Genomic DNA, 26,748 nt, shown 5'->3' on the forward strand with positions numbered 1-26,748 from the left:
CTTGCAGCATGTCACGCCCAGTCCACCGACCCAACTCTCCCTTTACATAAACAGCACAAGAGGCCAGAGAGCTGCTCCTCCCCGTGTGCCTGTCCTCTGCTCAGGTTTCTGAACCCGGCTAGAGTAGCTGGCACTATGGAACACCTCTTCCCAGCTGTCCTTTTAAATGCTCTGCCATCCATGTTGTTTTCCTCTGCTGGGCTTACTAATGCTTCCTGGGATGGAAGAGTCTCTGATTGTGACAGCAGGGAACAAATTATTTGTTTTAAAAATAGCTGCAAGGCATCATGCACGTTAAATTACATGCAGCTGGCATTAGATGCAAATTCCAAATGAAAAAGTTCAGGTAGTGTTAGCTTGCATCACATTTCAGCCAACAGGTAAAATATTGTTTCAGTGCATTATAGAAAAGTAGTTAAAGGGGTAGCTCCAACATAGGCTCACTGGAAAAATGTGCCTCTAACCACATTTTTGCAACTTTTGGCAGATTTCTGATTAATAAAGACTTATTTTTGCACAGTTCCTTGCACAATACTATGTTAAGACCTCCAACAATTTTACTATGCTGCATGATTTGTAAACTATACCATTTTGAGCTCCATATGTTTGGCTTTTATGATGTAAACTTGCTTGGTAACTTACCTGGTACTGCATTTCATTTGCAATGCAGAACGCACATGTATGAGTCCAGTAAAACATGAGTGATAAAAGAGCTCAAAGTCTTGTAGAAGCAGCCTAAATGGTTACTTCAGCACAGTCTTGACGGTGATGCATTACAAGTAATGCGAGTTAAGTAATTAGATGATTTTTTTTAAAATAGTAAACTAGTAAAATAAAGGGGCGGTCACACTACACTTTTCGTTCAATTGACTTTCACTCATACGCATACGAATGCATCAGACCGCAAACGCAAGCTCATGAGAAAAGTTTCGCATTTCACTGAGTTCCAAAGTTCAGATCGAGTAGATTGTATATTTTGAATGCATTACCATTTGTTATTTGTTGAATTCATGTTTATAAAAAAGTCCAGAGTGACCGCAGCTTAACACATTACTTACAAGTTACAAGTAAATTACAAGTTACTTTTTCAAATAAGTATTGAAAGTTACTTTGTTTTCCCATTCATTGACTGAAACATCTCCTGTCCCTATGTTGAGAAAAATCGGGAGTAAATGCAGAGGCGTTGTGTGTAAACATGATGGGTATTGTAGTTCTAGACTGAATGTGAGCAGGCATTTACTCATCTCACTTGCACAAATAAAAGCAGATTTGTTATTCCTCAAAATGAATAGCAGTGAAATGCATTGCAAACTCAGAATATTTTACAAAGCTGCAATAAATAAATAAATAAATAAATAAAGTTAAATTACACAAATAAATGTATAAACCAATGCCTTTGCTACTGACCTTCGATGATCCAATTCAACCATACTAATAACCAAAATTACTTCACATTGTGTTTCTTTTTCTTTTATTGCTGAAGTAAGAGTGTTGCAAATTCACACCTGTAAAGTGTATTTCCTTCAGCCTGAGGCTTATTCATTTCACTTTTGGCCATTTGCCAAAAATATAACTTTTTAAAAATTTCTTATTAAAAAACAAACAGGCAAGCCCATCCCAGGTGAGAAAAAGTAATGCAAAATTAAAGTAACTTTAAAAAGTAACTAAGTTACTACTCCATAAAAAGTAACTAATGTCGCTTTTCCACTGCATGTATACGGTATGGCTCGGCTCGGCTCATTTTATGGCGCTTTTCCACTGCATGGTACGGCTCACTTTAAATGGTACCACCTCTGTTGAGGTTACAAGCATACTGTACAGATACTAAAATGCGATTGGTCAGACAGAACCAACGTCATTGGATTTGCAACACAAGACACCAAACCCGCTAGATTTAAATAGTCAGCAACAGCCACCCAAGTATTATTTGTTCGCAATATTTAAAGGGGTCATATAATGCCATTTTTGTACAAGTTATTATGATTCTTTAGGGTCTAAATGAAAAGCTTGTAATACACTTTAATTAAAAATTCTCATTAGTATTGTAAGAAAACACTCATTTTACCTGGTCAAAAACAGCTCTGTTTTCAGCACGCCATTTAAGTGCATGTGTCTTTAAATGATAATGAGCTTTGCCCACCCCGCCCCTCTGTTCTGTGTGTACACAGTTTGTAATAATATAACACAATAACCATAACGCGTTGTTCATTATAAACTTGGGATTATTAATTATATTGAGAACGTTGTACATAGAAAACATGCCGTAATGTACCCTGAGTGTAAACCTTAGCCGCATTCATCGTGAAGCGTGTCTGCGCGGACTATGATGACAGCTCGCTCAGGGCGGGTCTGTGTTGAAACGATGCTGTCAATTAACAATTGTGGGAGGGGCGTCCGACCGTGTGACGTCACACGGTCAGACGGCTCGATTTGAGATGGGGGAAAACATAAGGAGATTAAAAAAAGACCACTGGATGGATTTTTATCATATGATGGTTGTGTACAGGCACTGCCAACACACATTTCAGTACAATCAACTTGTAAAAGTGCATGTACCATTATATGACCCCTTTAAAAAAAATAAAATAAATAAAAAAATAAATAAATAAACTTGTAAAAAGAAATGGCTGAATAGTGGTGACTGGTCAGTAGACAAGGTGCAGACGTTCCTCTCGCTGGTAGCCAAGGAGCGGATCCAGCGAGAGCTGGATATTGTGACCAGGAATGAAGAAGTTTTGCATCAACTTTAACGAGCAGTCTATAATGCCACCCACTTTGAAGCGGTAATAAACTGCAGTGGAAAATCAAACTGAGCTGAGCCGAATCGTACCACAAAGTGGAAAAGCAAAGCGAGCCAAACCGTACCATGCAGTGGAAAAGTGCCATAAGTAACGCAAGGCGTTACTTTTTTAGGAAGTAAATGCAATGCAATATTGTAACGCATTACTTTTAAAAGTAACTTTCCCCAACTCACATTTTCTTTTGTTAACACTATTGCTTAGGTTTAGAGTATGGTTTAGTTTAAGAGGTGTGTTTTTTTTATTATTATTATTATTTTTTATATATATATATATATATATATATACACATACACTTTTTTTTTTTTTTTTACTTTTTTTTTGTCCACACAATGAGTCAAAGGTCAGTGGTGTCAAATTCTAAATTCATTGTCATTGCATTATGACAAGCATCAATGTGGTTTGAAATTGAATAACCACTTAATTCTTGCTCTGTTGATCATTCAGAGTAATTTTGATTCAGGAGACTTAATTTAAATCAGTTTACTTTTACCTTACCTTTATGTACTTTTGGAGCTCAAAACTTTTGGACCCCATTGACTTTAATAGTATGAGAATCAAAATTTTCTTACTTTGTGTTCCATAGACGAAAGAAATCATACAGGGTTGGAACAACATGAGGGTGAGTAAATGAAGACTGAATGTTCCCTATTTGAATGAACTGTCCTTTAGGACTGTTTACATTATGTTTGTGGTGCACAAAAAGTGCAATGAATATTAAAAACCATTACAAAATGATAACCTAAGCCACAAAATTATAGCAGAATCCTTTTCATGATTTAAGCAAGAAAACCATAGTAAAAATAAATAAATAAAGAAGTATAAATAAACATAGCTTTACTTACTCACACAACAGAAGTCCATTCTCCAGAGAACTCCGGAAATTACTGCTCCCAAACTTCTTCTTAGTGACTGCCTGCGAGACAAGGACAAACACAGGAAGCACTAAGAACCAGTGAGTGGGAAGGTAGGATGTCCAGGGAAAGGAGAGGAAAGTTGTTCTTCCGAGCTTTAAGTCCAAGCGTCTAGCACACCAGTACAATAACAGCCTCTTTTGGAGAATCGTGGGTTATTCAGTAATCAGAGCTGGAGCCCAGTGGCCAAACCACAGAGAACGAGAGCATCTGGAGGAATGTCACAGTTCTACACACAGCTTCATGCCTTTTCAATGATCTCAAACTACTCCTGCAGGATACAGAAGGCAGGCAGCCCATTGTTTTTGCTCACACACAGGGAAGCATTTATGTTGTGTTTATTCCCTCAGACTACACTGTTACAATGTGAGCCCTGTTGCTCCACACCTCATATAACATAATCTATGACTAAAGCCCTTTTTCCGATGCAAATGTTTTCAATTTCCAAGTTTAAACGCCAGTAAAAACATTTTACAGAGTTTAGCTTTCATGAGACAATGTCATTATGAGTAATACTTTAGGTATGTTTTATAATATGCTACTGGTATAACATTCAATTTAAGAAATTAACTACAAACAATCAGGCCAGACATACTTTATTGTATTATCTCCAAAACAGTCTTGTTGCAAAAACAAAGTATGCAAAAGATATGAAATTAGAGATGTCAATAACAGGTAACCACTTATTGATGTCTGTTGTGTAGAACAGGACATTCTTAAGCTGCTTTTACTTGGCTGTCACTCAAAAACATGGCATGTATTCAGAGGGTGTGGAGGGCCTTACATGTAAAAGGACACTGGTTATGTTGAGATCAGCATTGACTGCGAGATTTGAACCACAGTTGTTCTCTTTTAAGAAGCAGAACTTCAAAGGACACTTTCTATGTCTGCTGAACAAAACAAGGACAGAAATAATGTATGGACAAATACTATGATCCTATAGTACTAGATCCAGTTACACTACAAGTTACAAACTAAAGGTAGATTATTTCAAAGGGAATTTTGTATTCCATGTCACACTGATCTAAATCTTTTAAAGCTTGAGAAAAAAATAACAAGATAATCTTATAATACAGCCAAAAAATTGTAAATTGTCAGAATATTAAAGATCAATGTTTTTGGAATTAAATGTCAAATAGCTTCCTGTCCCCTTCATGTAGATTTATGTAACCATTACAAACCCTCACAGATATGAAGTGTAAAGAGACAAGAGGTTAATCATATATGAAGCACATTCACACAGCAGTAAACTGGTGCAGTAAACATCAGTGTTCAATGACATATGAAATCCTGACCCCTGCTGTTGGCTTATTGTTTTTAAACAGATCTCTGTAGCAGGTGGATAACAATTTAAGAGCTTGAACAATACATAACCAGTTTTTTACATGACCAATTAAAAACTGAACAAAAATATGAACTATTAAATGATATACTAATTGTAAAAGAAAAAACAGAATTTATATAGCAAGAATCCATTCAATGGATCAAAAGTGACAGTAATCAAAGAATCCTGCAAAAAAGTATCACAATTTCCACAAAAATATTAAGCAGCACAACTGTTTTCAACAATGATAATAATAATAATAATAATAATAATAATAATAATAAATGTTTCTTGATCAATCATAGAATGATTTCTAAAGGATCATGTGACATATGTGAGTGATGATGATGAAAATTCAGCTTTACCATCACAAGAATAAATTACATTTTGAAATATATTAAATATATACATTTAATAATATTTCCCAATATTATTGTTTTTACTGTATTTCTATTAAAAAACACAAATTTGAGATTATCTAAAGAATTCAAATTAAACAGTCTCACATCCCTTACCTCCACACACGCACCTTTTCTACCTACAAAAATCTACTCCAAAAAAGGAGTTATTACTACAAACTATTTTTCCTTCAAGCTCACATAATGTGATTACATACTAATTTAAATAGCAGGTTTTGATAATGCAAGACATTATTTTAATTCAGCTGCACTTTTGCACACAGCGATTGTTCATTCATGAACGAGCAATGAGGCATTCCAAGTTGTTTGGACACACGGAATGTTGCACATCGTTAATTGTGCCAAAGTGCTTTAATCCCTTTGCCCAAGTAAAGTCTGCTGAGCAAGAAGGAATATTGGGAGAAAATGTTCAACACCACATCTCTAGGGTCATTTTAGGCTAAAAAGAACAATCAATTCAAATCTGTAAAACATAATAATAATAATAATAATAAAAAAAAAAACTTATGTACAACTACAAATTTAAACTTCAAATTAGATGACCCTGATTTACCTAAACAATAATGGATGAGATATTTAACAAAACTTCTATGTAATATGATTTCACTACAATAATGATTTAGCCACAGTGGCTAATAGCAACTTTCTACACTTAGACATACCAAGCAACTTCAGAAGGGTGGCTAATTTTAGGTTTGACTTTAACAAGCTGAGAACTACCCTGGAGAAAAAACAAGAATGTCTCTGCCCACAGACCGGGTGCAAGAATGAGCACATGTGACAAACTCCAGATCGTTCAGCTGACCATGACACCCTACACACTCACACACTCAGACTCCAGCACTGCTCAGTGCGCCCTCACGCCTGACAACCCGTTAGTCATTCAGACTGGACGCTAAGCGGCACATCCCCTTCCTTTGCAGGGGAGCAATCGGCTTGGGGCTGAAACTGCCCTGCCAAGGTCCACTGCCTGTGACAATGAACCAGTGTGCATTTGTGTGAGACTGATGTCACACTGAAAGCATTTAGATTCACCCCTCATGAATTAAGAACAATATTTGTTCAGTTACAGCCAGTGCTTTGGCCCTGCCATCTCCCGCTGAGAAGGGAATTCACAAGGATAGGAAAGTCCTAATCATTTGTTCCCCAGACTAAGTGGGTTCCAGAGGGTTTGGAAGAATAAACCCAGTAAAGCGTGTGCAAACTGTTGCAGGACTACTAGTTTTTCCACTGTGAGCTTGATGAAAAAATAAAATAGATCAGTTTTTTTCTAAAAGGTTCTTTAAAGGATAGTTCTAGCCAAAAATGAAAATGCTGTTGTAATTTACACTCACCCTCATGTCGTTCCAAACCTGTATGTTTTTCTTTCTTTTGTGGAACATATTTTGAGAAATATCTCACTGTTTTATGCCCAGTGGAGGTCAATGGTCACCAAATTGGTTACCAATATTTTTCAAAATATCTTCTTTTGTGTAACGAAGAAAGTCGTACAAGTTTGGAACGTCAAGAGGGTGATTGATTGAGGACATAATTTTAATTTTTGGGAGAACTATCCCTTTAATGCATCACTGTTCGTGGAATAAGATACAAAAATGCATTGTCATGTCCTCTTAATCACATACCCAAAATTTGTTGGTGGTGGACAGGAAGATAATAATTAATAAATATAAAAATAAATAAATAAAAAAAATAAAAAAATAAAAATAAATAAATAAATAAATAAATAAATATATAAATATATATATATATATATATATATATATATATAAAATGAATAAAAAGTTGTATTCGTTTAATTAATCAATATTAGATAAGTATGTTATTTATACATTTTTAGAATAATATAATAATAAAAACCAAAGAGTGTCTCCGTTTTGTCGTTTTGACCATGATATGAAGTGCGACAGGGTACTAGACATGTTATTTGTGAGTGTGACCTTTAAAGAAAGTTTCATATAAAAGTAAACAGTGATACATTAAAGTGATCGTTCACCCCAAAATGTGAATTGTGCCCTCATTTACTCACCCTCAGCGTTTGGTTAAAGTAAATGAGAACAGAAAATTCTCTCAAACTAACAGTAGGGGTTCAATCTTCATCTGGCTGGCAGGAGTCACGTGACCTGTCAGTGGCTGGTGGCAGCTGGCAGTCTGATTCAGGCAGGTCACATGACCTGCTAGTGGCTAGCAAGTCAGCCTTGCCAAGTTTCAGCAACCATTGATTTTTTTTTGGCAGATTTTGTGTTTTGTATTCCTCCCTCTCTAACTCTGGTGAATTACATTTATTTATTATCGTGCATCTCTTGTTATGATTATGTTCTTTTACATGATTGGTGTTTTAGAGAATTTTATGGTAATTAAAATAGTCAGCTAGCCCTGGTTGATCACAACCGGCTACCGAGGTTGAGCTATAACACGTTCCCAATCACACTCGCTGCAAGGAAATATATTATTTTATAATTTATATGTATTCTTATGAATACATTAATTTACACAATCGACATGTTAGAGAGGTTTATCAAAAATAAAGTGGTCAAATGGCCGTGATCCCTACTGGTTGGCTCCCACTCTCAGCTGCAAACTCCAACAAATTTGTGCTGAATTCTTTAGGCCTATATGATGAGTTTCGTGTTTTATCTTTCATAGGCCTACTTTAATCTGATTCATGGAATGTTTTTTTCTTTTTGTGGCTTTATTATAATTGAATAAATATAGACTAAGGGTTTTTTCTTTTTATATATTGCATATTTGATATATATATATATATATATATATATTGGGCTGATTCAGCGGCCAGAGAAGTGTCAACCAACCAGGGCTATCTGACTATTTTAATTACGATAAAATTCTTTAAAACACCAATCATGTAAAGGAACATCATCATATCAACAGATGCACAAAAATAAATTAATGTAATTAAATTAATGTAATTCGCCAGAACTAGAGAGGGAGGAACACAAACATAAAATCTGGCCCAAAAAAAATCAATGGTTGCTGAAACTTGCCAAGGCTAACCGCCAGCCACCAGCAGATCACGTGACCTGCCAGAATCAGACCGCCAGCTACCAGGTCACGTGATTCCTGCCAATCTTCAGCCTGAGCCAACTGAAGATTGAAACCCCACTCCAAACTAATCATAAACAAACAGACACTAATGTCTGGTTTAGTAACCTATTCACCATCAGGTTTTTGGAGATACTTTTGTATATTTCGCATGCAACACCATATGTTATTTTTAGTCAGCTTTTTTATAAATTCTAATCATTGTTAAAGGCGATTTCAACAGGTGTGTCAGGGTATAATTCAACATGAGTAAATTAATATATTCAGTGATTTATCGTTTTAGTTACCTCATAATTTGGCAGTGTCAAGTGTCATTTTCCTGAACTATATTTATTTAAATGAGAGCACGGCACGTGTAAAAGTGAGAACAGTTCTTACCTCAATCCATCTCTGTGCTTCTGAGTAAGCAGCCTCATAACCCACTGCAGACTGCGCTCGCCACTCCATCACCGGTCTTAAGTGGTGAAGCTGTAAGGAAACAGGCGTCTACAATCCAAGAGCCAAGACGCGAGAGTTCTGTTCTACGGTACCGCGTCGCGTGAATATTTTTAATACCAACGTTACCTGCTTTCTTAAAAGAAAAAAGAAAAGAAAAAGAAGTCAGCCGCTGAAACGCTTTTCTTATTCGACTACCAGTTTCAAAACTATCACTCTATGCTATCGAACGTCAACGACCGTAAAGGACGCAGGATAAACTCTTAAATCTCCCCTTGTTCTTTTAGCTACTCCAGAGAAACTTTAGAGTCGTGTTGTGTACTTTATACGCCCCCTAGTGCGTCAGGATACACACCTAAACTACCGTCAGGTTACGTTACAGGTGCCAAACTAGGACAAAGAAAACACTGTAGAAAAAAACAAAAACATAAAAACTAATGTCTAAGATTTAGTTAAACACATTTACAAGTACAGAGTAAAAACAGAGAAAATATTTAAAGATCAGAAGTGCATAGCATATAAATAAAAATGGAAAATTGTATCTAATTTAAGCAGAGGATGGCGACTTTTAATCATTTAAATACAAGTTTTGATTTATTATTTCTCATGACAATAGGCTACAATTGAAATACTTTCAGCTTATATTCATCATTTTGATTTTTAAAGTGCAAGTACATACTAGTTAATATGCAAACAAGGGATTAATTTCAGTCAGCTAGTCATTTTGACTAAATTGCAAAATAACGAATAACAAAATTATTGTCATTACGTGAGAAGACATCTTCCAGAAACACTGGACCTATCAGCATTTATTTTGTAATAATAACCAGCTGACCGTACATTACATGCTTATTTCAAGGGTATTTGTCAAATAATTCGCAAATAAATCATCACAGCTATGTAGGAAACAAAGGTCTCTTGAATTTCCATGGACAACAGTCATTATTCAAACACGTGACCACTGAATGTGGCATGAAAACAGTCAATTTATCTTAAATATAATTAAACCTTACCTTACATTCAAATATAAATCTGAATCAATTATTGTGGTAAACATTTAAATTTATTTTTAGATAATACTGTTTTGAAGGGGAAAAAGTATGGATGTAAAAACAAAAGATAGAAATTAATCATTGCTTGAGTATTCACGGTGTGAACTGTTGTCACTCATAATACAGCAATGAGGCCAACATGAGATGAAAACACTGGACATTTGTTCTTTATTCTTTTAGTTTTAACTGACTGTATTCTTGAGAAAACTGTATTTAGAAGTAGAACACCATATGTAGTGAAACACTGCCATCGGTCTAACACTTCTGTGAGAACAGTACATTTATTTTTGTCAAAATATGTGTACATATTCATCATGAGAACTTTTATTTTAAATGGCTTCTTTTCTGGCAGAAAAACAACGCCCTTAGGTCAATTTGTATCATTAACAGAGAATGCATTTCATATCATTTTGAAGAAATGAACACAAAGTATTTTAGTCAGAGTGTCAACATTCAGATACAAAATCATTTTTTATGTGCATGTACATTTCTTGATATTGGCTAATTCTAATTTGCTTCTCATTTGCCTTGTGGTCAAAACTTTCAACAAACTTTTATTTGAATCAGTCAAAATGTAACCTATACTGTATAAATGCTAAAGTTTTAAAGTATTCAGCACTTCTGAATGATTGGCAGTTTTTCTTTCAGGTAAAATAAGAACATTTATGCTTTGGAAAGAGCCACCACAGTGAAGCGGAGCTCCTGGGGATCACGTGCCATAAACTTCTTGCAGACCTCTGCAGAATCCTGTGGATCAAACACAATTTCAAACAAGTTCCAAATATACAACCTTGTCAGAGAGAGTCTATACGTCTATAGAAAGTCAATGACAAACATCACACCTCAAGAAATGTGTCGTCCGTGGTTTTCCCATGAACAATTGGAAAAGGTTTACGTCCATCTGAAACACATGAACAAAACATTAACAGCTGTAATAATTATGTATAAAAATATGACGTATATTTTTTTAAATAGGTGTTGATACTGTTAATCTTTACATTCTGTTTGCAGAAGTGACAAGCACCTAAAACAAAATCACAAAAATACATTTATTAAAATGTACCTACCCAGTTCATATAAATATCCCTCAACGTTTACAAAGGCAATGAAATGCAAATCCACTTTTTCATCTAAACCTGGAGCCTATAATGGTGAGCAGAACAAATAAGTTAGCAGGTTAGATTTTTTGGAGTAGCTGGAGTAGCAACAAGACATAAAAGCAGAACTGAGGTCCAACACAAAGAATGCTAAAGGCCTCAGAGTCAGAGAAAACAATAAGGTCATTAAGAATTAGGAAAGTCATCTCAGTCCTTTGAAAAGCCGTGAAACCAGATTGGAAGGGCTCTTAAAGGTTATACTGTAGGTGACTGCAGCAAAAGAATTTGGGTGTGCAATTTCAGACACATTTAAAGTGGGTCTCTCACATGTAAGACAGCAGCAATTTTCAAGTTCAAAGGAACAAAGGCAAAAACAAGAGATTTATTCATGGAAGATGAGGACAGTGATAAGCTGTTATAAGGTTGTCTGTTTTTAAAAAGAAACAAGGACTAACACTTCAATATTTCAATATAGTCTGCAAGTACAACAAAAGAAAAACATAACATAGAACATTCAGCAATGGGATACAACTTCAAAATGTGTGTAGATACTTGGTACTGTTTTGAATGCTGTATTAACAACTAATCAAATACTAGATTTAGCAAATACCAACCTCTGTTTGTCCTTCCTGAGCGCTTGACTCATGTGTTACTCGGATACTCTGAGAACATAAAAATATCAGAGGTTTGCTGAAAACAGTCAGAAGTTTTTTAAACTTCCAAAAACAGTTCCAGTTGCAAGCTGCTGCACTAAAATACACATTATTTATCACCTCATCTTTTTCAAGGAAAGCTGCCTTTTCTTCTGGGCTCATCTTTGTAGACTGCAGTAAAAATGCCTTAAGGGGCGAATTCGGCTCTGTAAAAGAAGAATTTCATGAACATACCATAAACAAATATATTAAACATATAAAATGAACTGACTAATAATATACTTTTCAAAATAAGGGAAATCATTCTGAAAATGAGCAACTCATATACATACCAAACTCCAGATGCCTTTGATTGTTTGCCACGGCATGAATCAGCCCTATTGTACCACAAGCATTGCCGATGGTTTGTTTCATGAAGTACACATCCGAGGACACCTCTTGTCCTTGTGCCTTAATTTTTGCCTCCTCTTCCTGTCTAAAGGTTTCATACTGCATTGAGGAAAATAATTATATTACTAAAATAAATCTACAGTAAATATCATGTTGTAAAAAATAATAATAAAAAAGAATGACAAAGATGCTTCATTCTACTGACTGATTATGAATATAGTCTTTTTTAGTGCTTTGCCAAAGAAATAATCGGAATACACTTTGTATTTTTTAATGTTTTAAATGTTGTATGTTTTTATTGTTTCAGCATGTTCATTAAAGGTGCTCTAAGCGATGTTGGGTGACGTCACTTCTTGTTGACGTTCAAATTATTGTCAAACAAAACGGAGGCTAGTTCTCCTCCTCATCCCGTCCCCTCCCTTCCGTGCTTCCTGAAACAGTCATGAACCATTTAGAAAAACCAAACTGGATTTACCCACCTGTCCAGCAAAAACAGAGCCACCTGAATTTCGGATTGGAAGCCCTTCTGCCGGCGGAGTTCTCACCACCTTTTGAACGCTTTTCCGATGTAAATTCAGGACTTTGCACGTTCCTTCTTCTTTTCCCTATTCTTTGTTATTTGTTCATCAGAACGTCGTCTCTTTGGTCGTGTGTCGGCCATATCAAAATTCTCAAGAATATAAATTTTTAACGCTAGTCGTTTGTCGTGGACATCTCTCCTCTAGCTAACTTCCCTCTTCATGCTTCTCTCTCCTCCACTCCCCACACCCCACTTCATGTGCACGCGCACTACCCCCCAACCCCCATCCCCAAATCATTACTGTTGGTTACTGGCTGGAACACTGTTTGTTATGCTTCGTGACCAAGGCTGGGCCAGTTTGTTTTTGTTGCCGTTTGTGGAGCTTGGGCTGTCTACAGAGACCGCGTTTTTTAACAGCGTGTTCAGTGGACAGGCAGCTAGCGAATAGCGAGGAGATGTTTGCTGTATATGACAAAAAATGTTTTGGCCTAAAAAACGTGTGACATCGCTTAGAGCACCTTTAATCTCCCATTTCCATCAATATAGTCATAGCCTTAAACCCTGATGATCGATGATGTGACTTGTTTAACATGATCAACCCAGTTATTTTTGTATGATCAACTCTAGAAGCATTCCTTCATTCAAAAAACTTTATTTGATCTAAGACTGGAGATTGCATAGGAAAGTAAAGTAAGTGGGTGAAAGCAATGGTACATTGTTTAATTTATATCATCTTTACTTAATCTGGTGTAGTATAGCCTACCCTTGTTTAGTTCTAATTAATGCTCTTTAATGTGATGGGTGTTCTTTTATTTCTTTAATTTCTTTAATACATAGGTGTTCAGATTCTGCCGTTTTCGACATGTTACACATACAATATAAATGCTTTTCATCATACATCATTAATGTTGGGAAAATTAAATTGGTAGATTAAGTGCTCTATTTGTGATCAATTGTCCTTTTGTTGAATAAATCACAAAAAATCCCTGCTGTGTGCACTGCCATTGATAGAGGGTAAAGTGAAAGTTGATTTACGCTAAGCCATTGGAAGCTTCTGCCTTTCAAACGAGCCACAGACCTCATTTAAATATTGTGTGAGAAACAGAAATCCAATCGGTTATCCAGATACAGAGGCCACTTAATGTGAACAAATGAAAACACGCCTTGTCCTGATTGGCTAATGATCCAATCTGCTTGATCAGATCACGGTGATCGCATGTTAATGCCTCATGTAAACACAGCCATTGTTTGTCTGAAGATGATGACTAACAACAAACTCTTGCTTGTATATACTCATTTTTTGTTCTTCCTTGTCGTTCCTTCGTCATCTTCGCTTATTTTTTATGAAGATTTATTTTGCTTCGCTTCAGCTATGATAAAGAGACATCCACTCTTGCATTGTGTAGGCCACTTGTTATTTGGGGGCGGAGCGATGAAGGGAGGGGTGTGTTTGTTTGGGATGATTTCAAATACCAACAGTGTTTCTCAGAAATCACTTACTGCACCGTTAATACAAATTACTTGTAATAGCTTGCAGTTTTGTCTTATTTCTTCATTTACTGCCTAAGTAACTTTGTTAGATAGTATTGTTAATTAACGTTTGTGCATGTTTGTATGAGAGCCCAGGTTTGTATAACAAATACAATTTGTCACGTTTTGTCATGCTGAAACCTAACTGCTCAATTCACTAACACTAATTACATAACCACATAAAGATTAGACAGATTATCGCTTTAAACCAACAAAAAAGGTGCTCAAATCATGAATATCATTAGACATTTGGTACAGCAAATTCAGTTATTTTGTTTATTTTGGGTCATAATAAAGAGAAAAAATTACTAAAAATCATGATGAGACTGCTCGGTTACATTTCATGCAGGTCAAGTCTTCACCAGATTCATATATATATACACACACACATACATTAGAGATGCACCAATGTATCGGCCAACAATCGTTATCGGCCGATAAAAGCAATTATCTTCACGATCAGCCATCGGCCGATTGTTTAAAAACAGCCGATGATCAGTGCCGATTATATCCAATCAATCAAAAGGGTGCGGTAAAACATGACCGACTGCAACTCACACTGTGTGTGAAGAAAATAACGCATTAACAGCTAAAAACAGCTACATAAAAGCAGACTCTATTTGACCCTATGAAACCGTAGGGTTTTCAGATCTGCAGTTTTTCCCTATACTAAACATTATTTGTAGCGCGCCTCTCACCCAATAAATCGCAAATAACTCAGTGCTTTGTTACTTCTAAAAAGAAACAAACGCTTGACGCTCCTAAATGTGAAGTGACGGATCGCTGTAGCGCCTCAGTTCAAGCAGCAGTCTATTTTTCCAATTTAAAACAAATTATATCTAGAAAAACATGCATGAATATCAGAAGGTAAGTTGAAAGTTACAGTACAACTTACCGAAATCCGTTTCATGTAATCACTCAAACAGTGTTTCAACCATGGAAAGATGTCAATAAAACTTACTTGTGAAGCTTGAAACTTGCTTGTGAACAATATCACTTAATGTTGCATTAACCTCAGGAAAGTCATTCGTTTGTTAGTTAACCAATCTTTAAAAAAAATTAAAAAATAAACTAGAGAGTAGCTTATGTACTGTTAATTGTATATGCATGTTTGAATAAATTTGCCATGAAAACAAGTGCTTATGAAAACTATTAATATGTTTAACTGAGTTGTATACAAACATTTGAGCTTTTATTTGAGTGTAAATATTATATCTGGAAATAAATAGCAGTTGAATAGCTCTGTTGTTAATTTTAACCTCTAATATTATAGTGTACCAAATGAGAAGGTTCTCTGTATAGTTTGCAGCATTATTTGGCAGAGATTTTTTATCCATAAGAAAAAACAAACTATCGGTATTGGCTGAGAAATTTCATATCAGTGCATCTCTAACATACATGCATATAAAGGGAAAGAGTTGATGCCAGAAACAACCATATCCAGTTTAATGTCCACCATCATTTACAAACAGACAACTAACTATAAACACAGAGCTTGTTTACGGACATGGAGTCTATATGAGTGTAAAGTACAGTCATACCTTCTCTGTTATAGGGAAGAGCAAAAGTACAGCGCACACAGGCCTTGGCACCAAACTGAGAACTTCGGGCTCCAGACCATACACATCCCCAAACTGCCAGGTGGGTACCAAGCCAAGCTGCCGTAAAAACTTAACAAAAGTATAACACAACACGTAGATTAAATACAAATCATAAGACTAGTGTATGAAGTGTATGAACATACATAGACACCAAGGGCCTAAGTTACACAATCCAAAAGCATTTCTATTTAAACATTTGAATAATAAACTAATGTGGAACATAAAATACATTTTACATTAGTACAAATGCAATAAAGTTACAAACAATATACCAAGCGCGGTATTATTGATAAACATAATAAATCAAAGTTGACAATTAGCTTTATCACAAGCGTGCTTTAATAAACCTGACTCATTCATTTGGCACAAGTTTTGAATCCTAGACACACCCAGATAGTCGAGACATCTACTCACTTGGTTCATAACCTGTAAAGCAGACACAGAACACAAAACAGTATCATATAAAATATGATGTAAAAGACATAAGCTGCAGCTTACCGTTCCTGCTAAAATGAACCCCAGAACGATATAAAATTAAATGAACGGCGAAGGATCGTGAGGTCGGGGAGAAATTCATACCTCTGGGTTAGCTTCCAGTGGTAACCAGCGCTGGCCCTCCATCTCAGATTAAGCCCCGTCTGATATCCTAAATAATAATAGATGATATTGCTTCCACGAGCAATGGTGTGGACGCTTTGACAGCTGAGGAGGAAGTTCAATGGAATATGTGCGCGCGCGTGGCGTGACGCGTGCGTGTGTGAATTCAGCGACTGGCCTAATGTCCCAGCGGAAATGCAGGCTTCAATTTCAAAATAAAAGTCAAAGTTACCATAGAAACGATATTTTATATTAGGGGCAACGTGCCTTTATGCGGCATCATTCGTGTTGTAGTATCACGAAGATCTTTGATAGTCTCACCACGCGTACATGCACATCAGTTTTCTATTAAAGTCGATATTGTGGTTAAACCTTTATTCTGAAATCTTCTCTCTTTGTGCTTTGTAATTATTTTATCCTTTACTTGCTTCATCTTATTCTTTCATAAGGCTACTCTAGTTTTATGTTAGTAATATTATGACCTTTTTCAGGTCCGTCAGAAAGGTTTTGGTTAGCTGGTTTGTTCCTGCGTGACAGCCTACAGCTGGTTTGTTGTAGGCTGTCACGCAACAGATTTAAGTTAGTCCAGTGGGTGGCGGTATTTACTCAACAGTTGATTCTATAAACCGCAAGCGAAGAAGAATTCTAAAATTCCGCGGCAATGTTTGGTTTTAAATTTGTATAAACCGGTTTAATTTGTATGCGCAGTATTTGTTATCCGAATAGAAATGCATTATAACAAGAATAAAGATAAACCACATCAAGCCTCGAGTTTGTCGTCGTCTTTTATTGCTGGTGAGTAACGTTAGTCAGAATATAGCATCATATTCTTAACGGCTGTGTTTTATTCCGACATTGTATAATCACTCATGCCTTTTCTAACGTACAGCCCCCAATGATAAAAAGGAAAACATACGACTGGGCAAACAGACGTCTGTATACGCAGCCAAGATAAAGACGAAAATACACAGTAAGAAATACTCAGAAATGCCAAACAGGTTAATCTGTTTGCAGTAGGCTACTGCTCTTTTATAAGTTGACCGATGACTATAACTTTTATTATGGCAATGACGATAATAATAATGTTTTCCAGATACCTCATCATTCTTCAAGTTCTCTTTGAAAAGCAACAACAAGGCTCTGGCCCTGGCTCTGGTTGCTCAGAAGAAGAAGAGCAGGGAGCTGGAGGAAGAGGTGGTGCGGCTGAGGAAAGATGCGCAGACCACTAATTTCGATCTTGCTTATCAGCGTCATAAAAGCAAACAATTGGTGAGACCGTTAGAGTGAAGTCTGGTTATATGGAATTTAATTATTCTGTCACGAAGGTTTGTTTTTGTAGGTTACTTTCTAAATTTAGGCATTCGTATTAACTTAAGCCTTGGTTCCCTGACTCATATACTTGTACAGGCACAAAGTCTGACTCGTATGTCATATTGAGCTTGTACTGTACTTTAAAAACACTTTAAAGAACATGCATAACTTATTATTGTTATTTGTATTATTATTATTTACAATAGATGTAGTTAATGTAGTTTCTTTTCTTTCCCTAGTTTTCCATTATACGAGAGTTTTATGACTCTTCTCTTAACTGGATGACAAAGGCTGTTGACATTTTTTGTAATGATGAGGTAAGTCTAATAATTAAGTTATATGGCTATTTTTCTTGTTGTTAATAATAATCAGAATCATATGAATCATTATTATTTTAAAGACTTCAGCCAAGCTTTGTTGATTGTTCACAAATAGCTAATTGTTAAATTATTATTGTTGTTCATTAATAATAATAATAATAATTATTAATATTATTTTTAAAGGTTCCAGACAGTATGGACACTGAACACAACACCAGTAAAGGTATGAGAAGACAGTGTAAGCTGTTCATTGTATACAAGTTTCCTTAAAGGTATAGCGGAGGATTTTTTACTTCTGGGTGGATCACCTATACTATTAGTCCTCCTAATTGTCAATCATTCTGGTGAATCAATCAAACTTATTCAAAAAGTGGAGAGGGCGGGTCTTATCTAAAATTCGGAAAGATCCTCCACTATACCTTTAAGAATGTCAGTCAAGCTTAATTTTGAAAAGTTTGAATGATTGGCACTGTTAGAAAATTTATGAATTTTCAATGTATCTTGATGCAATATATGTTGATGCTGTTATTATAATTTTAATTAGCTATTTATTTATTTTTCAGACCAACTGTTTGAAATGGAAAAAGAGGTTGAGAATTTGCCAGAGGGTCAGTTGTGTCCACAGCAGGGCAATGTTGTGTCTGTACCAGTGGATACAGCTATGGTTAAAGAACCTACAGCCTGTGATGTTCTCAGCCAAGAGAGAAACATTCCAGCACAGCAAAACACCCTATATGAGTCTGAAATGGAGATGACTGTTAATGACAGTGCTGCTGAAATTGTAACAGTTGACACAAATGCAAGAAGAACCTCTAGAGTTACAGAAGAACATCAGGAAAAGAAGATTTTGTGTCTTCCAGGAGAAGGTAGTGAGCGTGTATCTGCAGAGGAAGACTTACCAATTGAATTTAGTAGGTCAGATTATACATCAGCTGTGCCAAAAGAGTTGACCACTGTGACACAGCAGTGCTCTCCCACTGTTCAGAGCGAGGTGTTGAATGAGCATGAAACGGAATCAATAACTGCACGCAGGAAGACTCACGTCACCTCTCGTTGCACTAAAAGTAGCAGGCGCACATGTAAACGGAAAGAACCAAACCCAGATCCAAGGAAAACGTACCTTATCTCCCAAGATCCTTCTAATGACATTTTTAATGATTGTTTCAGTGATCTTGAGCTTCAGAATTCTGAAAAAAGAAAGACAATTTCTTTAGATGGAAATATTTCAAGTAAAGCTGCTAAAAACAAAGCAAAAGAGTCTCATGCTACCCAGGAACCCAGGAGAACATGTATAGTTCCAGACGAGCTAAGACCTCAGAAGAGAAGGAGGACCAAAGTCTCATCCCTTATGATGGATCACAGTGCATCGTATGTGCATGAAAATGTTGAGTCTGCTGGTACTGTATGGCCAGAAACTGCTGGTACTGACGTGCATGCAAGCGAGAGTGCAGTTCAAGTTAAAAAACATAAAAACAAAACTCTGGCACAAAAAAACAGAGGAACATTTGTGATACAGCCAAGTCAATCATTCAACAGTTCAGAAGGATCACAGGAGGTAGCACCAGGAACCCAAATGACAGCTCAAGATATTGGTTTAGATACTACTGCACAACAGCACAAGGAGCCTGAGCATGTTTCTCATGAGATATTGAAGGAAAACACCTATCATCCAGAATGTACACAAGATGTGCATATCAGCCTTGTACAGGAAGCCTCTGAATTTCCATCCTCAGTTCCCGTTAAAGCTAAGAAACACAGAAAAGAGGGGGCAGATAAAAAAAAAAAATGGAATGCTGCAGGAAAAGAAAAATCCAAAGCATTAACAAAGAAACAAAACAGTTGTGCTGTGAGTATGGATAAAAATGTGTCGACTGAAAGGCAAGATGTGACTGATCTTCAAAATGGAGCAGGATGCAGGTCTTTGTCTAATACTTTACAACTACCAGGGATATTTCATTGCTCAGAGGAGGACATCAGGGATGAACATAATGCAGAAACCCCTGAAATACGCTGCCCTTCCTCTGTTGACGAGCTTGATCAGGCTGACCATATCAATATGGATGCTCTTAACATAGATCTGGACCAAACCAACAAAGCTCATGAGAGCAGGTGCAGGAAAACATATGTAATTTCATCTACTCATGAATCTCTAAATAAAGAAATGACTGACATTGGTGCTTCCAGCAGAACATCATCTTCTGAACATCATCTTCTCACAAATGAAATGGATGATGTTTCACCTGCCATGAACTCGAGCATGTTTATCATAGAAAAATATAATGCGACTTCAGACCGTTTTAGTGAACACACAAAAGACATTCAGCTCACAGAGGAGAGGCCTCCATGGGAGACTATAGATGGTTACGCTGAAACGCTCTCAGTCGAAAGCTCTGCCCACAGCCCTCAACCAGAGGCCCGCTCTCAAACTATGAACATTTACCAGGACCAGGACTCAGAACTGAGGCACCAAGCTCCAGGTAATCCTTATGTGTTGGTTTAAATGCTTTGTCAATTATTGTATTTTGCAAGGTGAATCAAATAATATATATATATATTTTCCCCTTTTTTCATTTCACATATTTGTCTTATATTTGTTTGTATTTTATACGTTTTTATTCTGTGAACAGAAGGTAGCAGGGTTATGAAGAGTCTAACAAATACAGACGTTAACTCTTTAGGGAGAACACGAAGAAGAGCAGCACCAGTCTCCTACAAAGAGCCAACTCTCAACTGGTGAGTCACACTTGAATAATATAATGATATAAAATATATTATGATTTATTTCTGCCTTGATATAGAATCTGTAATAAGTTTGGATAACTTTTGTATTTTCTTTCATTGATTTATTTATTTGTTTTGCAGCAAAATGAGGCGTGGGGACAAATACTCTGATACAAAATTCTTAAACTCTCCGGTGTTCAAAGATAAGAAGAAGAAACAAACTTAGAAGTGAATTTCCCATTGATTGATTTCAGTCTTTTATTTAACTTTATTTTTTATTTTGTTTTATTTACTTTTTTATGCAATTAAATTGTTTAATGGATTGTTCTTAAAGTAAGCATTTTAATGACAGCTGTTAATTAGCCTTCAGATCTCAGCATAGTTTCATTCTTGTGCATTTAGGCGATTTTGTTTGAATTTTAAATATTTATTTCTGTGGTTAATAAAGAAAACCTGCTCTATTTGCTGTTTATTATAAACTTGATTCTGCTTTCCAACCCTAAGTTGTGTTCCTACTGATCATATAGAAGTAATCTCTAATCTCTTTCCTAACTCATTTTATATATACATGAATGTTGTATCTGTGTTATGCAACCGAGCACTGGCCGACAGTGTTAAAGTGATTAAAGGACTGAATAAATTATTTAGAGGACTGTTCACATGAGAGGACTACAATTCTGAGATCGAGTAGGAGTGTCTGTTCAACCAGTTTATACTGTCTGAAAGCAGATGGAAGCTTCTGATATAGGCATCTTATTGTGCTATCAGGAAGTGTTAGTTTTAGGTAAGTTAAGGTGTTTTCTTAGTTTACAACAATTTTTATGTGTTTTTTATATGTATCAGTCTTTTTGCGTCAAGGCATAAGTAGATGCATTACATTAAAATGTAATTGGTTTATATTCATGGACTGTTCTTATTTCATTAGTAACTTGTTAGATTATCCCAATTTGTTGCAAATGTTAGTCTTACCAGATGCCTCAGGTAACCTAACACAAGTCTGTTAGATAACCTGTCAAATTTTCGTCTCACTTTTCCTGTTCATTGGAAACCAAAGTTTGCAGTTTGCTTCCTGTGTTTAGTGTTGCCCCTGGCAGAGGATTAAGTACTATTTGTTTCTTGTAAAGCACTTTGTACTTTTGGTTTATTAAAGATTATTATTATTAATAATATTATAGGTAAAGTTGAACTCGTGTTTTAAAAAGAATAATTTTTTAACCCATAATTATTTTTTTTTTTTTAGTTTTCCTAGCATTACTGTTATAATGGAATTTCAACTATTTTTCCAGACTGAATTTTGGCATAAAGAATTAAGTGTCTCAACTGAGGGTCTACAACATGGAGGCCAAGCGATTGAAGAGGGATGTTAAAACTTTGCTGTAAGTAGTGCGAAATAAATTCACTGATGTGTGTCAGGATAAATAGGATCATAAATTGTACTTGCGTAAGGACACACATTTAGAACAAATCTTAAAACTTTTAACTGCTGCTGAAAATGTATATATATTTTAACATCTTTTAGTGGTGAATATATTGGACTGCGACTCAGAGAAAATGGTTTTGATCCAAAAGGGAAAAGCACTTTTACAATGTTAGATGATTTGGTAAGTGGTCAATATTAAAACAAGAGTTTAATTTCAAAGGTTACATTGTTTTATTGAGATGAAAATTTAGTTGTGAGTTGATGTTTTTATGTTATAATCATACATGTTATGAAAAAAAAAAAAAAAGATTAATTCATCTAGCTTTGGGCTTGTATTGCTAAATATGCATCTTTACACATTCATATAGGCCCATTATGATTTGGCTATAAGTGTGCTTTTGTGGTGGCTCAATAAAGATGATGAGAAGAATTTAGTTGAGAACAACTACATGTGAGTAATTTATATAACTGGAATTTGTGTATGTTTAATAGTTTCATGCTATTTTTGCAGTGTTTGCATAAATTCACATTTGACCATGCTATGTCTTTGTAGAGGAATTGGCAGTTTACGACATATTAGCCAGTACCCTAATCATCTGGAAAGAGAAGCAATGATCCTTTCTTCCTTTGCTGGAATGCTTCTGGTAAGGTTCAGAAGAGAATATAATTTGCCGGTTTCTATGTAATTCCAAAGCTGACAAAATAATAAATAAATAAATAAATATACAAAGAAATGTATATATTTATTTCCTTATTTATGTATAGTTGTAATCAAAATAATTCAACACCCATTGCAAATCAGGTTTATTGGCAAAATGTATAGACTTTCAGCAATTGAAATAGCTCAACACAAATGTTTCAAGTGGTTTCCCCAAATTCAACTGAAAATGCAACGTGGTTTGCAATGGGGGTTGAATACTTTCTGTTACAACTATAATTGTGTTTTCCACATTTATTTATTTATTTTCACATTTATTTATACATTTCTTTGAGGTAAAACGCCCTCCTCATTAGCATACAGACAGACTAGAGCTCAGAATGGCAGTGCTGAAGTTTTGAGGCACAGTGACACCTTGTGGTGTGACCAAACGATATGTAGATATAAATATATATATAAATGAAAAACGAAATAAAATAAATACAATTATATATAAATAAGGAAACATTTCTATGTATATTTATTTATGTATTTATTTATTTATTTATTATTTTGTCAGCTTTTGAATTCCAGAGGTTTTCAACAGCAATTCTGTTTTTGACAAGTTGTATCATGTCCTCTCATTTTCAGAACAGCTTACCTATAGAAGACATTCTGTCTCTGTACAGTTGCAAACCATCTGCATCTTACCCTCATGATCACGATAAGGTATTTGAGAGTATTTATTATTTGAGAGTGTTTGTCACACGAGTGAGCAGATGTCATGCAGGATAAAAATTGAAGGGATATACATGGGGGCCTATACCATGGAGCCAGTTTAGGTGGCTATATTTTATCATACAGTATGGAGGGCCTTCAAATTGAGACAGGTTGAGAGCCGCTACTTTATACCGTACAGACATACAGTACAGTGGCATGAAAAGGTATTCCAAAATTTCAGCATAGTTTTAACATTATTTCAATGTCTTTTCCTCAACAGGGCAACATTGTTCACCCATTGTCCCTTTCTTATCATCCATTTGCTATGCTTAGTTCATTCAAAGCAGTAGAGCGCTCAAGAAAACACAGTATGTGACCTTTTACATATTTTAATAAAAACATTGTTAATGCATAAATTGAAAGTGATCACTAAAATAGAACACATGTTTTTTATTGATTGTTTATCATTGCCTTTTCTCTCTTTACCAGCCCAGGTGCTGAAACGCTGGATCAAAGTACACAGTAAGCAGAAAGTCTCTCCAGTAACAGAGACACTCGAGTCCTCCTCCTCTTCCAGCTCCTCATTTAGTGTGAGTGTAAGTCTGCTTATCCTCAGATACATTCTATCCAAAATCTGTTATGCACTATACACTCAGTAAAATAACAATGCACTCATAAAGTTGAAAATTACTGCCATCATGTGCTCAGATTATGTACTGTAATTGTTGCACCTGTCTTTTGACAAAAACAGGACAGTGAGGACTCTTTAAAAGATGAAACCGCTCACTATGAGGGCTTGCAAGAATCTCTGCAGGACTGAAAACAGCAGCTGTCCAACAAGCAAATATTCATTTGCATGCACTGTTAGAAATTTCTTGTAATTTTACAGGAAATTCCTGGCTAATAGTTGCCGTAAATTTACTGTAAACAGTATACAGGACTGTTATTGTAATACTTAATACAACATCCCTACTGTAATTAATTACAATAATCATGTAAATTTACTGGTATTTGCCAGGAATTTCCTGTAATTTCACAGGATAAAATACTGTAAATATTACAGCAAAATGTTATATTTACGGCAACCCAGTAGCCAGGAATTTCCTGTTATTTCACAGGACAAATCAATATACTGTAAAACATTACAAGTATAAATATTACAAGTAAAAAGCTGTCATTTTCCGTATTGGCCAATTAAAAACACAACAATGGTATATTTTCTTTTTTTTTATTAACAAACTGTGCAAAAATACATATTACAAAAGTATCCACTTTATCACACATAAAACAAAATTTTACTTTTAAAGGGATACTCCACTTTTTTTGGAAATAGGCTCATTTTACAACTCCACCAGAGTTAAACAGTTGAGTTTTACCGTTTTCGAATCCATTCAGCCGATCTCCGGGTCTTTAGAAGAATGTCAGAGTTTTTGGTCCCATTGACTTCCATAGTATATATTTTTTCCTACTATGGAAGTCAATGGGACCAAAAACTGTCTGGTTACTGACATTCTTCTATGTAAAATAATGCTTCTACAGTGTAGTTACAACAAAATTACAGGACTGTCCATACATTTCCCATCATGCATTTGTATTTACAATAAAAACATGAATACAATATGTTGTTGTAAATTTTATTGTAAAAATTACATCAATTGCTAACAGTGTGGTTTATTAAACACTGCTATGATTACACATTTAACATCCTTGCAGGTGTTTCCTGGTTTGTCTTTATTGTTAAAATATGGGTTATTTCCCAAGACTTTGTTCACAGCCAGGGAATAATAAAGAGAGGAGATTAATTTAGAGTAATCTATTTTATAAATACCAAGATGACTTGTTTTACTGACTTTCTTAACATGTCACACATTATCTTTAAGAAATAGAAGGTGTGTATATTTATTTTGCCCATGCATTCTCATTTTATAGTACATGTGAATGAAGATGCAATGTTAAATATGCTGTAATCAATAAAGTTATTGAACTACTTCTTCACTCAGTAACCCGTGGTACATTGCAGATGTATTTCGTTCTGTTGATGCATTCCATGTCATAGGCAATAATTCCATCACATAAAGCATCAAAAGAGAGGAGGGCAGCTTAGGTCAGTAATTTGCCAGGTAGGAATTTTGATTTGATGAATCAGGGCTTTTAAATCTATGGATAGGATTAAGAGGTAAGCAGCACCATCAGAGTGACAAATCCCAGTCATTGAGAGGACAAATAAAGTTTGATCCACCATGTTGATGGAGGTTTATAAAGCAGACCTCATGCCCTAGTTTGTTTGACTGTTTCTCTTGTTTAGGACTGTTTCCTGAGGTTCACATCATAATGAGTAAGGTAAATGAGATGGTCAAAGACTTTTGCATTTCTTGAGGAAACTTTAGGTTAGCATTTGACTATGAAAAATTGTTATCCAAATGCTTCTTATACTTAACTGTACTTTGACTATGAACATAACAACAGAACCAATACAGTGTGTATTGCTTTAATCACTTGCTTGCAGATTATTTTTTATGAGGATAGAAACTTCCAGGGTCGCTCCTATGAGTGTGGCACAGACTGCCCAGACATGCACCCTCATTTCAGTCGATGCAACTCTATCAGAGTGGAGAGTGGCTGCTGGGTCCTGTATGAAAGACCCAACTACTCTGGTTTCCAGTATGTGTTAACCAGGGGAGAGTATCCTGAATATCAGCGCTGGATGGGCTACAATGACACTATTAGCTCATGCCGTACATTTTCCAATGTGAGTAATATGCATGTTAATGATTATTATTCCATCTTTGTAGTTTGCTGTTCTGACACACAAAAACTTTGTTTTTTCTCAGTACCCACAGTGTTTAAGCCTATTGTTGTATTTTGTGTTGTTGTACACGTTAACACAGCACACATTCAAACTCTTGACTTTAACTATTTGAAACTTGCAGAAAAGTGGTGGATCCTACCGCATACGGATCTACGATCGGCCAGATTTCCAAGGTCAGATGATGGAATTCAGTGATGACTGCGGGTCCATCCATGAAAGCTTCAAGTGCCGCAGCATTCACTCTTGCAATGTCATGGAGGGATACTGGACCTTCTATGAGCACCCCAGTTTTCAAGGCCGTCAGTATTTCATGCCACCCGGAGAGTATCGCAAGTTCAGCGACTGGGGTGCCATGTGTGCCACCATTGGCTCCTTCCGCAAAATCACTGATTTTTAGAGTCCACATTATTAAAATAACTG

The 26,748-nt window shown here is 35.7% G+C and overlaps 5 protein-coding genes across 37 annotated transcripts in view; 3 read left to right on the plus strand and 2 right to left on the minus strand.

Moving 5' to 3' along the window:
• lmo7a (LIM domain 7a) overlaps positions 1–9,261 on the minus strand; it is a 48,983-nt gene extending 39,722 nt beyond the window's left edge. For all 30 annotated transcript variants that reach the window (XM_084122267.1, XM_084122265.1, XM_084122264.1 and 27 more), the window contains exons 1-2: positions 8,894–9,261; positions 3,644–3,714 (exon numbers count right to left, since the gene is read on the minus strand). In XM_084122267.1, the coding sequence (XP_083978393.1) occupies positions 3,644–3,714; positions 8,894–8,962 (140 nt within the window). In that variant the 5' untranslated portion in view covers positions 8,963–9,261. The remainder of the gene's footprint in view (positions 1–3,643; positions 3,715–8,893) is intronic.
• Positions 9,262–10,264: 1,003 nt separating this feature from the next.
• On the minus strand, positions 10,265–16,537 carry uchl3 (ubiquitin carboxyl-terminal esterase L3 (ubiquitin thiolesterase)). Of its 2 annotated transcripts, XM_084122488.1 has the most exons (9): positions 16,373–16,537; positions 16,208–16,219; positions 15,734–15,862; positions 12,085–12,241; positions 11,873–11,958; positions 11,714–11,761; positions 11,070–11,145; positions 10,845–10,903; positions 10,265–10,749 (listed from the first exon to the last, which is right to left on the minus strand). In XM_084122488.1, the coding sequence occupies exons 1-9, from the start codon at positions 16,412–16,414 to the stop codon at positions 10,666–10,668; spliced, it is 693 nt and encodes a 230-aa protein (XP_083978614.1). In that variant the 5' UTR covers positions 16,415–16,537; the 3' UTR covers positions 10,265–10,665. The 2 variants fall into 2 exon arrangements, with proteins under 2 accessions (XP_083978614.1, XP_083978615.1); XM_084122489.1 differs by lacking the exon at positions 16,208–16,219 and having other exon boundaries at positions 16,373–16,536.
• Positions 16,538–16,671: 134 nt separating this feature from the next.
• On the plus strand, positions 16,672–21,831 carry sgo2 (shugoshin 2). 2 transcript variants are annotated; one of them, XM_084122487.1, is made up of 8 exons: positions 16,672–17,185; positions 17,280–17,360; positions 17,484–17,659; positions 17,941–18,018; positions 18,205–18,244; positions 18,585–20,498; positions 20,700–20,754; positions 20,884–21,831. In XM_084122487.1, exons 1-8 carry the CDS (start codon positions 17,119–17,121, stop codon positions 20,966–20,968), a joined length of 2,496 nt encoding a protein of 831 aa, XP_083978613.1. In that variant the 5' UTR covers positions 16,672–17,118; the 3' UTR covers positions 20,969–21,831. The 2 variants fall into 2 exon arrangements, with proteins under 2 accessions (XP_083978613.1, XP_083978612.1); XM_084122486.1 differs by having other exon boundaries at positions 20,649–20,754; positions 20,884–21,788.
• On the plus strand, positions 21,415–24,950 carry c9h2orf80 (chromosome 9 C2orf80 homolog). Of its 2 annotated transcripts, XM_084122490.1 has the most exons (9): positions 21,415–21,526; positions 22,029–22,118; positions 22,262–22,343; positions 22,531–22,613; positions 22,716–22,806; positions 23,451–23,528; positions 23,800–23,887; positions 24,009–24,115; positions 24,271–24,950. In XM_084122490.1, the coding sequence occupies exons 2-9, from the start codon at positions 22,078–22,080 to the stop codon at positions 24,337–24,339; spliced, it is 639 nt and encodes a 212-aa protein (XP_083978616.1). In that variant the 5' UTR covers positions 21,415–21,526; positions 22,029–22,077; the 3' UTR covers positions 24,340–24,950. The 2 variants fall into 2 exon arrangements, with proteins under 2 accessions (XP_083978616.1, XP_083978617.1); XM_084122491.1 differs by lacking the exon at positions 21,415–21,526 and having other exon boundaries at positions 22,000–22,118; positions 24,009–24,109.
• A 763-nt stretch (positions 24,951–25,713) lies between these two features.
• On the plus strand, positions 25,714–26,731 carry LOC311089025 (gamma-crystallin M2-like). The gene is made up of 2 exons (XM_084123462.1): positions 25,714–26,268; positions 26,450–26,731. Exons 1-2 carry the CDS (start codon positions 26,092–26,094, stop codon positions 26,723–26,725), a joined length of 453 nt encoding a protein of 150 aa, XP_083979588.1. The 5' UTR covers positions 25,714–26,091; the 3' UTR covers positions 26,726–26,731.
• Positions 26,732–26,748: the final 17 nt, after the last annotated feature.

Source organism: Abramis brama (genome assembly GCF_963993115.1).
Source record: "Abramis brama genome assembly, chromosome: 8".
Classification (NCBI taxonomy): domain Eukaryota; kingdom Metazoa; phylum Chordata; class Actinopteri; order Cypriniformes; family Leuciscidae; genus Abramis; species Abramis brama.